The sequence below is a fragment of the Anastrepha ludens genome, chromosome 4, assembly GCF_028408465.1.
Source record: "Anastrepha ludens isolate Willacy chromosome 4, idAnaLude1.1, whole genome shotgun sequence".
Taxonomy (NCBI): Eukaryota; Metazoa; Arthropoda; class Insecta; order Diptera; family Tephritidae; genus Anastrepha; species Anastrepha ludens.
In genome coordinates this window covers 119,644,569-119,658,096 of record NC_071500.1, presented here as the reverse complement: position 1 = coordinate 119,658,096, position 13,528 = coordinate 119,644,569, and the positions used below count along the sequence as shown (strand labels likewise).

The following is a 13,528-nucleotide window of genomic DNA, read 5'->3' as shown; positions in this document are numbered from 1 at the left end:
AAACTCACACGAAATGGCGCCCAGGCGCGGTTGATGCCTTGTGTTTCACGAGAGATTAAGGACCTAAAGAAGAAAAACAGAAAGATTCGCTTTTCTTAAAACAAGGATTTCAAAATTCTCATGCTAATTTTTTGCCTTCTGACCCTGAGGCTTATTTAGACAACTATGGCCACGACCAAACTAATAATCAAAAACAACATTATCCAAGAGATCTATAAGGTCATAGAGAGATGAAGGCAGCTGCCTAACCGCTAGTCTACTGTGGCCGCAAAGAAATAAGAAAAACACAAAGGAACTGCTTAGCCTTTCAAGAGAAAAAGGTCGGGCTTATATAACTGGCCACTGGCTATTTGGGAGGCATTTCTTCAGACCAGACGCTTTCTCCCATGAATATTATAGAAGTTGTAGAAATGAGGAATAGGAACAAAGAGTTAAGCACTTCCTCTGCAATTGTTCAGTCTTAGCTAAAATCAGAGCTGGTTTTCTAGGTAATTCTTTCCTCAATTCCCTTACGGAACTGCCTGGCGGGGAGATGAGGTCAATCTTGAGCTTCATAGGAGCAACAAAATGGTTCCACGAAGAAAAATAAATGAGGTTTCCGTGTCGTGCAGTGGTATTATAATGGACCTGTAAGCTCCAGCATTTCTTGATTTCATCTTCTCCTTGCGTTGTTGCAATTTCTAAAAGGGTTTTAAAAAACGCAGTTGAATGTCAAAGGGCACAAATAGGGCAAAAATAGCAACCTAAGCATCAGGCTGAATGAGGAATTATTTCTGGAATGCCTTTGGTCTTCATACAATTCTTTTGTTTGGATTGTAGACAGCTATCGGATTATGATCCTGTTATATCGCGCACGAAATGCAAAAAGTGTCACAACTCAACTTTTCAATCGGGGTATTCCGTTTATGAATTCATAGTTTCCTTATATATCATCGGCAAAATGAACATTTGTTTTATGATTGCATTTTGCACAAGATGGACTTTCTTTATTGATGCATGCATTGCGTTCATAATACTAAATAAATGTTCACACATTTTTTATTTGAACCTTTCCTGAATATTTCGGTTTTAAATTCTGACTCTATTGTTTTTAGTATGCCATACGTTCATTTATTTTTCCTGAGACAAAAAGGATAAGGCAAAACTAAATGTTGTATATGCAAATTAAAATTTACTAACAAAAATGAATTGTATTCTCTCAGTGTGAACTAACCTTATTATATGATATATTTGACATAACTTTTGTACATTTGGCAATGCTGAATTATATCTATCAGAAAAAAAGTGTCATTAGGTTTAGAGCAATCAATGCGTGTATATCTCAACGGCAGCCGAATTGCGTGAGTATACACATACAGCAAACATAACACTAAATATACTTATTGAGCACTTAGATGAATTAATTTCCCTGATCATAATGCATCACATTTTGACTACCAATAATTAGTAAATGTTTTATTGGTAATGCAAATTAAATTTCAATATCAGTAAAATTTTACTGAATACTGCTATAGGTAATGCAGTAAATGTAAAATGCAAAACGAAATTAGCATCACATATCTTTAATAGGTATTTTTAAAAATTAAATAGCGTACCCGTCTTGCAATGTGACACCAGTACGAGTATAAACCTATTTTCAGTTATTTTATTCCAGCGCTTTTAGTTAAGCAATATTTTTATTGCACTGTCTTGTGTAAAAATAAGTACATTTTTTAAGTTTCCCAATTGATAATAAATCACATAAATTTTGCCACCAAAAATACACGAATTTTCGAAATTGAACGGCAAGCGTAGGGCTATCATTTGTATGTGAATTTATGCTTCGTACAAAAATGTTGCCCATTTATGGAAATATTAATGTAGAGGACTAGTAGAATTAATAGTTTCACAAGTCTTAATAATTTTAAGCCTGCATTTCCTTTCCACGATCCAATATTAATATCTAATTTCTTGATTTTTATTTCAAAAGTGTATTTTTTTAGTACTATTGAGAGAAAAGCTTGCGATAGTTTCCAGTTTAGTTATTTCACATTCAGTTATGTGCGCTTATATTTCTTTCTATACTCAAGCAATCATCACTTACGCTTCTGTGGTCTGGTGGCGACGGCGCATGGTTAAGTCCACAATCCGGGAACTATACAGGCTGCAAAGAAGAGTATGTTTATGCATCACGGGTGCCATGAGTACAACCTCTGGTGATGCCCTAAATTCTATGCTTGATTTGCTCCCCCTGGATCTTAAGATACAACAAGAAGCAATAAAAGCTATGTGTAGACTCCATAAATATGGTTTCTGGCACGAAGATGGAACTTCGGGACAAAGAGGAATCTTTAAGTTGCTGTCGGAGCAGTATCCACTGTTTTTGGCACCTAAAGATGACCTGATACCCACAGTTTCATTTGGAAGAAAATTTGATGTCAGATTTCCATTGCGTGAGCAATGGAGAAAATCCAGAATGCATGCAGGGAGGTTTGACGGATATTTTCTTTACCGATGGGTCCAAGACTGAAATAGGGTCTGGAGCCGGATGGTACTTAAACGATAGTGATAAGTATTACTATGCTATGGGGGGAATGGCAACTGTTTTCCAAACAGAAGTTTTTGCCATCCTAAAAGTAGCCGAATGGATAATCAAGAGGAGATGGAGCGGGAAACAGATTGGAGTCTTCAGTGACAGTCAGGCTGCATTGAAGGCCCTGGAGAACGCGAAGCAAACCTCAAAGATTGTTCAAGAATGTAAGAAGAAGCTTAATTCTGCCGCAAGACAGAACAGGCTTGTACTTATATGGGTTCCAGGACACTCCGGTGTTCAAGGAAACGAAATTGCCGACGAATTGGCCAACCGTGGATCAGCGGTGCCTCCACAGGGGCCAGAGCCAATAATCGGAATCAGTCCCGCAGAAATCAAGAATTGGATCAGCGATTATGTAGGCAATCTACATAAAGAGCGATGGTCCGGTCTGGAACGCTGCAGAACTGCAAAGTGTTTTGTGACAAGTCCGAACAGAAAACTGTCAAACTTTCTACTAAAACTTAGAAGGAAAGACATTCGGTTGATGGTCGGCATCATTACAGCACACAACCCATGGGGTCAGCATATGACCACCATTGGAATCATCGAGAACCCGGTATGCCTGTCATGCTTGGAGGAGGCGGATAGCACTGAGCACTTTCTCTGTGAGTGTCCTGCCCTTGCTAGAGCAAGGCTACGAGTATTGGGTTCCGATGTTTGAGAATGAGTAATATTCGTTCTCTAAAACTGGAGGATATTTACAGATTTTCCAAAGAATCTGGAAAATTCTCACAGGACTAACTATCTCTATCTCTGTCTCTATTCTTTCCTATCTCTTTCTCTGATACTTTTCTCCCTCTCTCCTTGACTATCTACCCCCTTTCCAGAGCTTTAAATACAATGGGCTCTTTAGCCTGAGTGTTTTAGGAGCCACCAAATCTCCTGGTGCTCCTTGGCTCGACCTTTTCAAATTCAATTCAAATTCATACTCAAGCAAAAAATACTATAGTAGTTTCAATCTCCGCAAATAAAATCGCTAATAAATTAATAAAACTTCGCTCACATTTAAAAATTAAGTGACACACGTCATAACTGCGATTTGATGGTATGAAAAAATATGAAAAATATTTTGCGTGCAAAATGCAACAGCACAGATTTATACTACGCTTGCGTGTGAGTGCTGAGCATGTACCGGAATTTATATGAATAAATTTACTTTAAAATGTATGCCACTTCCGCATGGCACACGTATTAAAGACGCGCAAATTTAATTAAATTTTAATACCATTTTTATATGCAGACTACATAGATTAACCAGTGGGGCGCATACGTGATTGTATTGCGCTCTTCGCTATTTGTTGTTTTTGTACTCTCCCGCAGATACGCACGAGGGTATTTTACTTTTGTTCACAGAACGGTTGTATGTGAACAGTATAAAGGAATACAGAAATATGCATACAAAAATGCTCGGAATGGTGAAAGGTATCACCATACGTCCGTCTGTGCGCACGATTACTCGAGCAAAACCTAAAGAGTTTTTCAGTAAGAGCGCTTCAACTTTTGAACTTTTTTGAATAAAACACAAACGGTTTGACTTTTTTAACTAATTTTTTTTTATTATCGAGTTTGAACATATACATTTAAGTATGAAATTCGATTTCTTTTGCATGACCACCGCGTGCACGTTTTACGAAGTCCAATCGTTGAACCCTATTTTCGACCACTCTTTTGCATAAATCGGCCGAAATTCCAGCAATTTCGCGTTCAATATTGGCTCTGAGCTCACAAATCGTCGCCGGCTTGTTACTGTAGACCAATGACTTCACATAACCCCAAAGAAAATAGTCTAGAGGCGTCCAATCACATGAGCGCGGCGGCCATTCGACCGGTCCATTTCTGGAAATAATGCGCTCATCGAACTTACTCTTCAACAAATCAATTGTAGCGTGTGCTGTGTGGCTTGTGGCCCCGTCCTGTTGAAACCACATGTCGTCTAAGTCCATACCATTCAATTGCGGCCAAAAATAATCGTTTATCATGTCGCGGTATCGATTTCCATTCACAGTAACGTGGCGATCGTTCTCGTCAACGAAAAAATATAGGCCAATTACGCCGCCGGCATGTAAACCGCACCAAACAGTGATTTTTTCGGGATGCAACGGTGCCTCATGAATCACGTGTGGATTGCTTTCTGCCCAGTAACGCATATTTTGCTTGTTGACAGAGCCATTGAGCCAAAAGTGAGCTTCATCACTGAAGATGATTTTTTGGAAAATTTATAAATTTTCATAAAAAATTTGCACGATTATTTTCATAAAAAATTTGTACGATTTGCAATCGTTGCTCAAGAGTGTAGCGATCCATGATGAAATTTATACTAATGAAGTTTACAAATAACAAGCGAAAAATAAAAAATATTGCGTCGTTCGCCCTCCCTATCGGAAAACAGTTGAAGCGCACCTATTGAAAAACGCCTTTCTATACATATTGCAATGAAACTTGGCACACAGCAATGGGATACGCTTAAGGTAGTTTTGTACTGAAAATTGGCGAAATAGGTCAATGATCACACCCTCACTTACATAACGGTAATTTACGAAAAAAATAAAAAATATGTCTGTTATAAATGAGGCGAAATAACTCAAATTCGGTTCAACTACTCAACCCAACAAAAAAATAAGAGGGAAATTAGATATTTGAAAAAAAAAAAAATTTAAGTCAGATCAAATTTTCCGTATGTTCGTCTGATGTTATATTACAAGCTATAGCTCTTATTATCTATGAGCTTGCTTGATTCCAAATTTTAACAGCCAGCTCAAATTAAATTTTAGTGAAATGTGCGGGGATATAAAAATTAGGCTATGCATACATAGTTTTTATATTCCCATTTTTTTGTTTCATTTATTCGCGATGTGTCGCAATGTCACGCATTTGCGCACGAGCACATAAAAACACATGCAAATACACCCACTCGCACCACCACAACGTAAAAATTAACAGAATTTTTCCGTTTCCTCATCTCACCCACGTCACTCACTCAGTCGTTTTTAATTTTATTTCTTTGTTTCTCAGCTCTGTTTAATTTTTATTTTTAGTTTTTTCTGAATTTCGCTTCTATTCAAATTATACTCGTACTTACAATTGTGTAAATCGCACTTGTTAACGCCAAATTTTTCGCATGTAGCATGCGACAACATCCTGTCCCCGTTAGTGGCCCATATGGATATAATATTACCGACTTCATCTTCTCGCCCGCACCGACGCCAACACCAGTCGCGGCTGCCGCGGCTGCCACAACACACGTTTTATGTTTGGCTTTCATTTTCATGTTCTGTTCTGCTTGTTGATTTGCTTTTTTATTGTTATTATTGTTGTAGTTGTTATCACTTGCTGTTGGTGTTGGGCAACAAAGAAACTCGATCCCGTTTAACACCTTTTGCTGGTGCGGCTAGTGTTGTGGTATTCTTGTTCTTATTACGCCTCTTATTGTAGTCCTGTGAATTTGCGTGAGTTGTAGGCGTCTTTAGTGTGCCGAACAATAGCTGTTTATTGTGTATTAAAGCCTCACACTTTTGGCTGAAGCAGCTAACCGGCTAAGCAGCCATAGACAGCCTTCTGCGTTCTCGCCTGCTATATTTTCTACCGCTGTCTTAAAGGTTTTGCTTTCGTCTGTCTTTGTAAAGTGCTTTTACATTCGGTAGCTGTTTATGTTTCTGCCTGGAGTATTATTTTCACTGTGATATTACATTTCTTGTGTACAGGTTACGTATACGCCATGTAGTCAGTGGTGATTGCTATTTAATAAATTTTTATGGTCTTTCGTAACTCTAAATCAAGTATTTCGTTCACTTTATGCAAATTTTACTAAGACTACAGCAATTGAAGTGAGTTGGATGCTGCAATGAGAAAATGTGATATCTTTATAGTATATGTAGAATATATTAATTACGAAATAAATAATTTTGAATATACACAGAGAAAGCGAGAGGGAGTATGAAAATTTCCAAGTTATTTATACATAACATTACGCATATTTTCCGCATTTCTCCATATTTATTTTGAATCAAAAAACCTTATTTAGAAACTTCAATATTTGGGGGGTAACTTATCTATCACTTTTCCTCGCAATTCCTGCAAGTACTGGCCTGAGGAATTTCAGTTCAGTTATTTGTCCTCTAAACCAGCAATCTATCACTTTTTACGTTTTGAATACCTGCTGTTGGGCTCGAAGCTACACTAATTTCAGTTGTGTTTGCTTGTGGCAGTATGACCACTAATACAAATGCAAACACAACTACATTATTTCCCAAGCAAGACGCAAACAAAAAGGTCAGCAACTGGTTTCAATAACTTCTATAGCGAGTAAGAACAACTTAATATAAATAAATATTTACATATACCCACATGCATACTCAATTATTGGTGTATATATCTCCATTTATATACGCAACTTGATGCTGAAAATTTGTCCTCAGAAAGGTAAATATTTGTACTTGCTAGCAAAATACTTTTGGTGTGTTTTGCGCAGCCGTCGGGTTTTTCTTACCAAGATTATTATTGCATATTTCGCAATGGCCTAAACTCTAAAATATTTAATTTAAACGTATGGTTTTATGGCGGAAGAGAAAATTTTTTATTTTTATTTTTTATCTTTCAGTTTTAATTTCTATATTATTTTATATATCAGTCTGTTGACATTAAGTGTGCTATTTAACAAGTTGGCAAGGAATTTATATACATCGCTTAATGGCCAGGGTCAAAAGGGATAAAATTAAAATAAACTAAAGAAATTTAAAGTTTAATTTGTAGCCGAATGGGTTGGTGTGTGAATTTGAAATTCACAGAGAGGACGTAGGTTCGAATCTCGGCGAAACACCAAAATTAGGTAAAACATTTTTCTAATCGCCCCTCGGCAGGCAATGGCAAGCCTCCGAGTGTATTTTTGCCATGTAGGTTTCTCTATTTGTGGAACAACATCAAGACGCACGCCACAAATAAGAGGAGGAGCTCGGCCAAACACCCAAAAAAGGGGTGTATGTGGCAATTATATATATATATATATAAAGTAATTTAAATAACATGCAACACAATAATCAGTTTACATAATTACAAATTAACAGGAATTTAATAACAGTTGTAACTATTTTTAAATATTTATTGTGCGGTACATCTGGACGTGACAGGCAGGAAGTTCCAAAAATGAACAAAATTGTTTAGGTAAAGACCGTAAAGAGTGAAACTTCGTCGTTCGGTCTAGTTGGCTATACCTACATTCTGTATGCTTAGAAAGATCTTAAGCTGCCATGACTTCGATATGAATCTTAAAGTGCATTTTGTGAAATGGTATGTGTATTCTTAAATCGCATGGAATGTTGGACACTTATAGCTGCTTACACGAGCAGACTCGAGGTCTTCGTAATTCGAATTTTTAGGCGAGTTTTGGAGATTTTGTGTACCGAGGTGGTTTATAACATTGAGGTTCTACGACAAAAATACTTCACAAGACAACATGTATTATATAGATAATGAGAAATACAAAATACCAGTATTAGTTGTAACATATTAATACTGGAAGGAGAAATTGAATCTGTCTTATAGGATAAGACTAATTTGATTTTTGTTTAAGTATGCTCTTACATGAAGGGTCATGATGAGCAGCCATCTAACCTTACCTATATTGACGAAATAACAGACACATATAATTTTACCGAAGTTACCTGAAAAGGAAAAAGGTACTAATTAGCAACCAGCATTAACACCGACAACAATGTCAGCCTTGAGATCCAACGGATAATATCTCTTAACAACAAATGCTACTTCAGACTAAGTAGGCAATTGAGTATTACAGTCCTCTTTTGACGAACGAAACTAACATTCTACAAGGCTCTCACCATGCCCGTTCTAACGTATGGCGCAGAAGAGCGGGCGATGACAACATCCGATGAAGCGACGCTTGGAGTGTTTGACAGAAAGATTCTGCGGAAGATTTTTTGACTTTCGTACTTTGGCGAAGGCGAGTTTCGTAGGCCATGGAACAACGAGCTGTATGAGCTTTACGACGACATAGACATAACGCAGCGAATAAAGATCCAGCGGCTTCGTTGGCTGGGTCATGTCGTCCGAATGGATACAAACGCTCCGGATTTGAAAGTACGTACTTGATGCGGTACCAGCTGGTGGTAACAAAGGAAGAGGAAAACCTTTTCTCCGCTGGAAAGATCAGGTTGGGAAGAACTTGGCTTCAATTGGGTTGTCCAACTGGCGCCGGTTAGCACGAGAAAGAAACGACTGGCGCGCTTTGTTAAACTCGTCTAAATCGCGTAGACGATTATCGCGACAATCAAGAAGAAGAAGAAGAGTGTAATACTGCAGCTACTGAAATATTTATTTATGACCCGAAGAATGGAAATTATGCAATTAAAAAAAATAAATATAATTTTCCTTATAAATTCTTATTCAATTCACGTCATTTTAAGAACTCATGTTGCGTGATTTCACTGTTTGTAGTAAAAAATAAACAGTTACGCCCGTTCCCTATTTCCAATTAAGAAGCTAACTTTTTACTACTATTTAAAAATATTTTAAAAAACTCACACACAAATCTACAAAGAAGCTACATGTGTCAGGCGAAAGGCGGCGACTTGCCAAGAGGGAGCTAAAAAGCTGCTTAGCTGCCTTATTCTTCTTGATTGCCACGAAAACCGCTTAACCGATAGCTGTTTTAACAGTCAAATCTTTAATAGTTAAATTAGGACTCATTGCATTTCCGCTAGTACCTTAGCCCCGATGCTCCCAAATCTTAAGTAAATGGTGTTTATTAAGCCGTCCCGTATAAGTGTACGCTAACAAGCCATCCAAACTATTATATAACGCTCCAACAAAAAATCTGATTACGAAAAGGTGTGCTACTCACTCATTCCTCGCGTTCTCTCTCAGTTGTCTCTTTACCGGAGCCCTGCGCTTCGCTTGTGTTGATACAGGCCGACAAAAGTTGTTCGACTTTGAGAGTCGCGAACCAAACTGCAACTTTGCGATCGGCTCTAAAAATATTGCAACAAGAGAAATTTAAAAACTGTATTTTTTCTAATAACTTTGCCGTTCAAAGCAAAGAATGCATTAGGTACGAGCCCTGTTTAAAAGTAATGGCTTAAGCCCCATCTGTAATCGACTGTTGTAATGATTTTAAAAATTCGAAATCTTTGCTAACTTCGATTAAGGTAAGCAATAATTGCTCACGCACAGGATTATGAAATTGAAATCGGCTAAAAATAAGTCCATACGATGTGTTAAAGCGAAAGTTATTACGAGTATACCAGCGAAATTTACACTGTAGCAGCTACAATTTTCTTCACAAACGTGCTGCATAATTTAATTATTGCTGCTTATATATTTTTCAATTTAATCATATCCTCAGAATAACAAATGAATTGCACACTCTAAAACGTCTAACCGCCCTTTTTATTTTTTCCCCAACTGCTTTGTTTAACTAAAACTTAAGTCTTATATGACAGCACAAAGGCATAGTTAACTTTCAAAATATCTCACTTCTTGCTTTATTCTTTGCCGAAGGTCATGGAAAGTCAAACAAAACTTCAAATTAAAACGCCTAAGGCACAAACAACGCAATCTATTTGCGGGTTTTTGAATTAGCAAAATTTAATGGAAATACTTTCCCAATTTAGCTGAAGATGATGACCTGCTAGCATTACAGAGGGTGTGAGTAATACAGCTCTGCATGGCGCTGTCTCTTGCTAGCGGTAAACGCAACAAACATTATGACCAATCATCTCAGTGTTGGCTTGAAATAGAAATAATCTTCCCAACGTCAAACAAATTAGTACAAACATAACTATAAATTGTTGTTTTATGTAAATGTGCTTTGTTATCACTGTGCTTTGCTTGTTACCATTTTTGTTTTTACGTCATTTTCCTTCTTCCTCCTTCTTATGATAGTACAGAAATAAGTTGAGCTTTTTTTTGGAGGGAGGCTAAAGTTTTTTAACAAAGGCTAACAATTCAGGGAAAAATACATATTTTTCTTCACAAAAGCAGAGTTACATGCAAGGGAACTTCATGATGCGAAAACACATCTCCCTGTGTTTACAAGCTACAACAATGTTTGGGCTTATTTAATTTTCCTTACTTAAAAACAAAAAAATATATATTTCACACAACAATAGAAACCACAAAATTTATTGTTGAACCTTTGTATAAAGTCAAAAGAAAATAAACAAATTTTCATCACAATTTTAAACTATTTAATTTGAAATTCTTGAAATTTTCAGCAACCTTAAACTCGCTTTTTATTATGTACAAACTTTGAAAATTTCAGTTATAGGAGTTTATTGTGGTCTTAATTATACTTCTGTAAAAAATAAAATAAAGTAAGAAAAAACTTTTGTTCCCCAACATCGGAAACATCAACTGGCTGGAAGAAAATTCTTGGCATTACTCAATTCCTTCAACCGTCAGGGTGGATAATCGTCTTCGTTCAGGAAACCTTATCTCCCCGTAAGAACTCTAAAGGAACTGACTAAACTCTTTTTCACACGGTTTTCAAAAAGAAGTTTAATAGGAGTAATTTTGCAAATTGATCTTCGGAACAACTGGTCATGAAAGTTGAATGCTTAGAGAGGTATTATTTCCACTGTTCTAAAGTAACCTGTCCAATATCCTTTAGCATGAAAGACTGATGAAGCAAGGCGCTGACCTCTTTGAAGGAGAAGGTTAGGAGAGTCTTCAATAACTGCTATCAAATCAGAAGCTTTCAAACATTCAAGAGTAGACTCTCTCTCGTGGGAGTCAGGAGGACCTTATCGAGACTACAACGCACTGCGGCCAATTTCCTTGGTCCGGAGCCCGTTCTGCCAGTCCAATCTGCAGCCATCAAAGCCCCGGTTAGCAAACGGGTTACCCTCACGATGGAGAGAATAATGAGATGTCACCTATCGTGGTTCCGTTACTTTGCTCTCAGCGAATTTGACAACGAGTTACGTGATTTTAGGTCCAGTATGGCCAGATTACCATTTTCGAAACTTGATTTAGCATTTTTGTTTTGTTATTTAGTCTCGGAGTTTTAGTTCCTTCTTCATGACATTTTTCTACCTGTTCTAATTAAAATGTAATGTTTATAATTTTGTAAAATATACATTTTTTAAGAATTAGTTAAATAATTCACTCAGTTTTATTTAGCTTTACTTTTTTTTAACATCTGGTGGCATTACCTGCGATTGCAGTTTTTGTTGGTGTTCTTCTGCTTTCATCAATCAAATCTTTCTCTCTCTCTCGCTACTGCAGAGTTGCCTATCTTTGGATATATCAACGCACTAAAATGCCCATTTAAAGAAAATAAAATATTAATTTTTGTTAAATTACTTCAAGAAATTTGAATGCGTGACAAATTGGGCTTAAATTGTGCGTTTTTTTAAATAAATGGTTTATAGTTATGTACAATTTAATTTATGAGTTTTCTGTTAAGAGAAACTCTTTTGTTAAGAGAACGACTGTTTTGATATATTTGAGGTTATGTAACAATATAAGGTACTCTTTTCGTAAAAATGTCATTATGGTTTCTCCAGTTTTTTTTGTTTATTTTTACTATGAATCCCCCTCTTGATGCTCTATGTCCCATTAAGAGTTAAGGACCGGAAGAAATGATTACACATCTATGGTTTTAATTCACATTTAGTAAGGTTTAGGTTTTCAAACTTAAGAAGAGTTGAGAGAGGGACATTTAATATTCTTGCATAACCTTAAAAGGAGCAAACAATTAAATTCAGAATTTCAAAATATCTAATTTAATAAGAACCAACTAATTTTCATTAGCACTAAAGTCTTCTCAGAGTGGCTTTTTCCTTTTTCATAATTATACAGTTTTTTTTAACTTAAAGTTTCGGTAGCTTTAAATTAAAAAAAAAAAGAAACAAACACGAAACTACAAGATTTTCACATTTTCGGTATGAAAAAGCACTAAATTTATTGCGAAGAGCAAATGGTTGGCAATACTGCACAACTTGGAAAAAGGTGACGTCACGCACTCTTGATGGGCGCAATCTTCTTTCTGTCATTCTTGGGTTACCCTAACCGTCAAGCGAGCTTGACAGGCTGAGAGAGGCTGCAGATGAGCAAACTGATGTTACCTGTCATGTCCGATCGACTGTCGCAGTTCCTCCTGCCACTAACCAGAAGGGCCTGTAGGCAGCTGATTGGACTAGTGACGGACCACTTTATATGAGAAAAGCACATGGAAGAGGTAGGCATCTCAGACAGTGCACTCTGCCCAGCATGTGGAGAGGAGGATGAGACGGTGGACCACTTTCTGTGCGTCTGCCCAGCCTTCGCTCGAATCAGGTTTGAGGTCTTTGGTAGTGATGTGGTAAGAAGCGACCACGTTGATTTTTTTTGCACCACAAGATCTACTCAAATTTCTTCGGCGGTCGTGTAGATTTAAAGAAAATTAAAAAGGGAACCCGAGTGCAGTATAATTGACTTAATGGTGTCTGAGTGCTGTACTTGTTAGTCTGTTCCAACAAACAAAAAGAAAGCTAACCCCGCCAAAGCGTCTTTAAAAGTTCTTGTTTATGCCTTTTCGGAAAATTCCTTTTGATAAATTTCCGGAAAATTCTTTTGCTCAAGCTTATAATAATGGCACGAGTCGGAAGCAGCGATTACTTGAAGTTTCCCCGACATCTATTCAGCCTGTGAACAGAATCAGCTAAGCAACCGAAAGTTTTTCCTCGCTTAAATCTCCAGTTGTTGATGGCGCCATGCCGGCGTTGCTTCAGAGGGCTAAAACCTTCTTTGTTCATGCCCTTCATAAGATCTACACACTAAGTTCCTGCTAGCTCAAAACTTTGCAATATATCGCTGTACCATTATTGCGAACACGTGACTGCTGATGAGTACGGACTCTGTCTTGTGGGCAGCTAGTCTAAGGTTTTTCGCGCAATCCATTTTTGAGCCGATTCAATAGTATGTTGCGCAAAGTTCACTACCTGTGTGAGCATTTTCAGTGAT

The 13,528-nt window shown here is 37.2% G+C and overlaps 1 protein-coding gene across 1 annotated transcript in view; it reads right to left on the bottom strand.

Moving 5' to 3' along the window:
• LOC128860885 (uncharacterized) overlaps positions 1 to 6,400 on the bottom strand; it is a 109,881-nt gene extending 103,481 nt beyond the window's left edge. The window contains exon 1 of the mRNA XM_054098672.1: positions 5,652 to 6,400. Coding sequence (XP_053954647.1) covers positions 5,652 to 5,840 — 189 coding nt within the window. The 5' untranslated portion in view covers positions 5,841 to 6,400. The remainder of the gene's footprint in view (positions 1 to 5,651) is intronic.
• Positions 6,401 to 13,528: the final 7,128 nt, after the last annotated feature.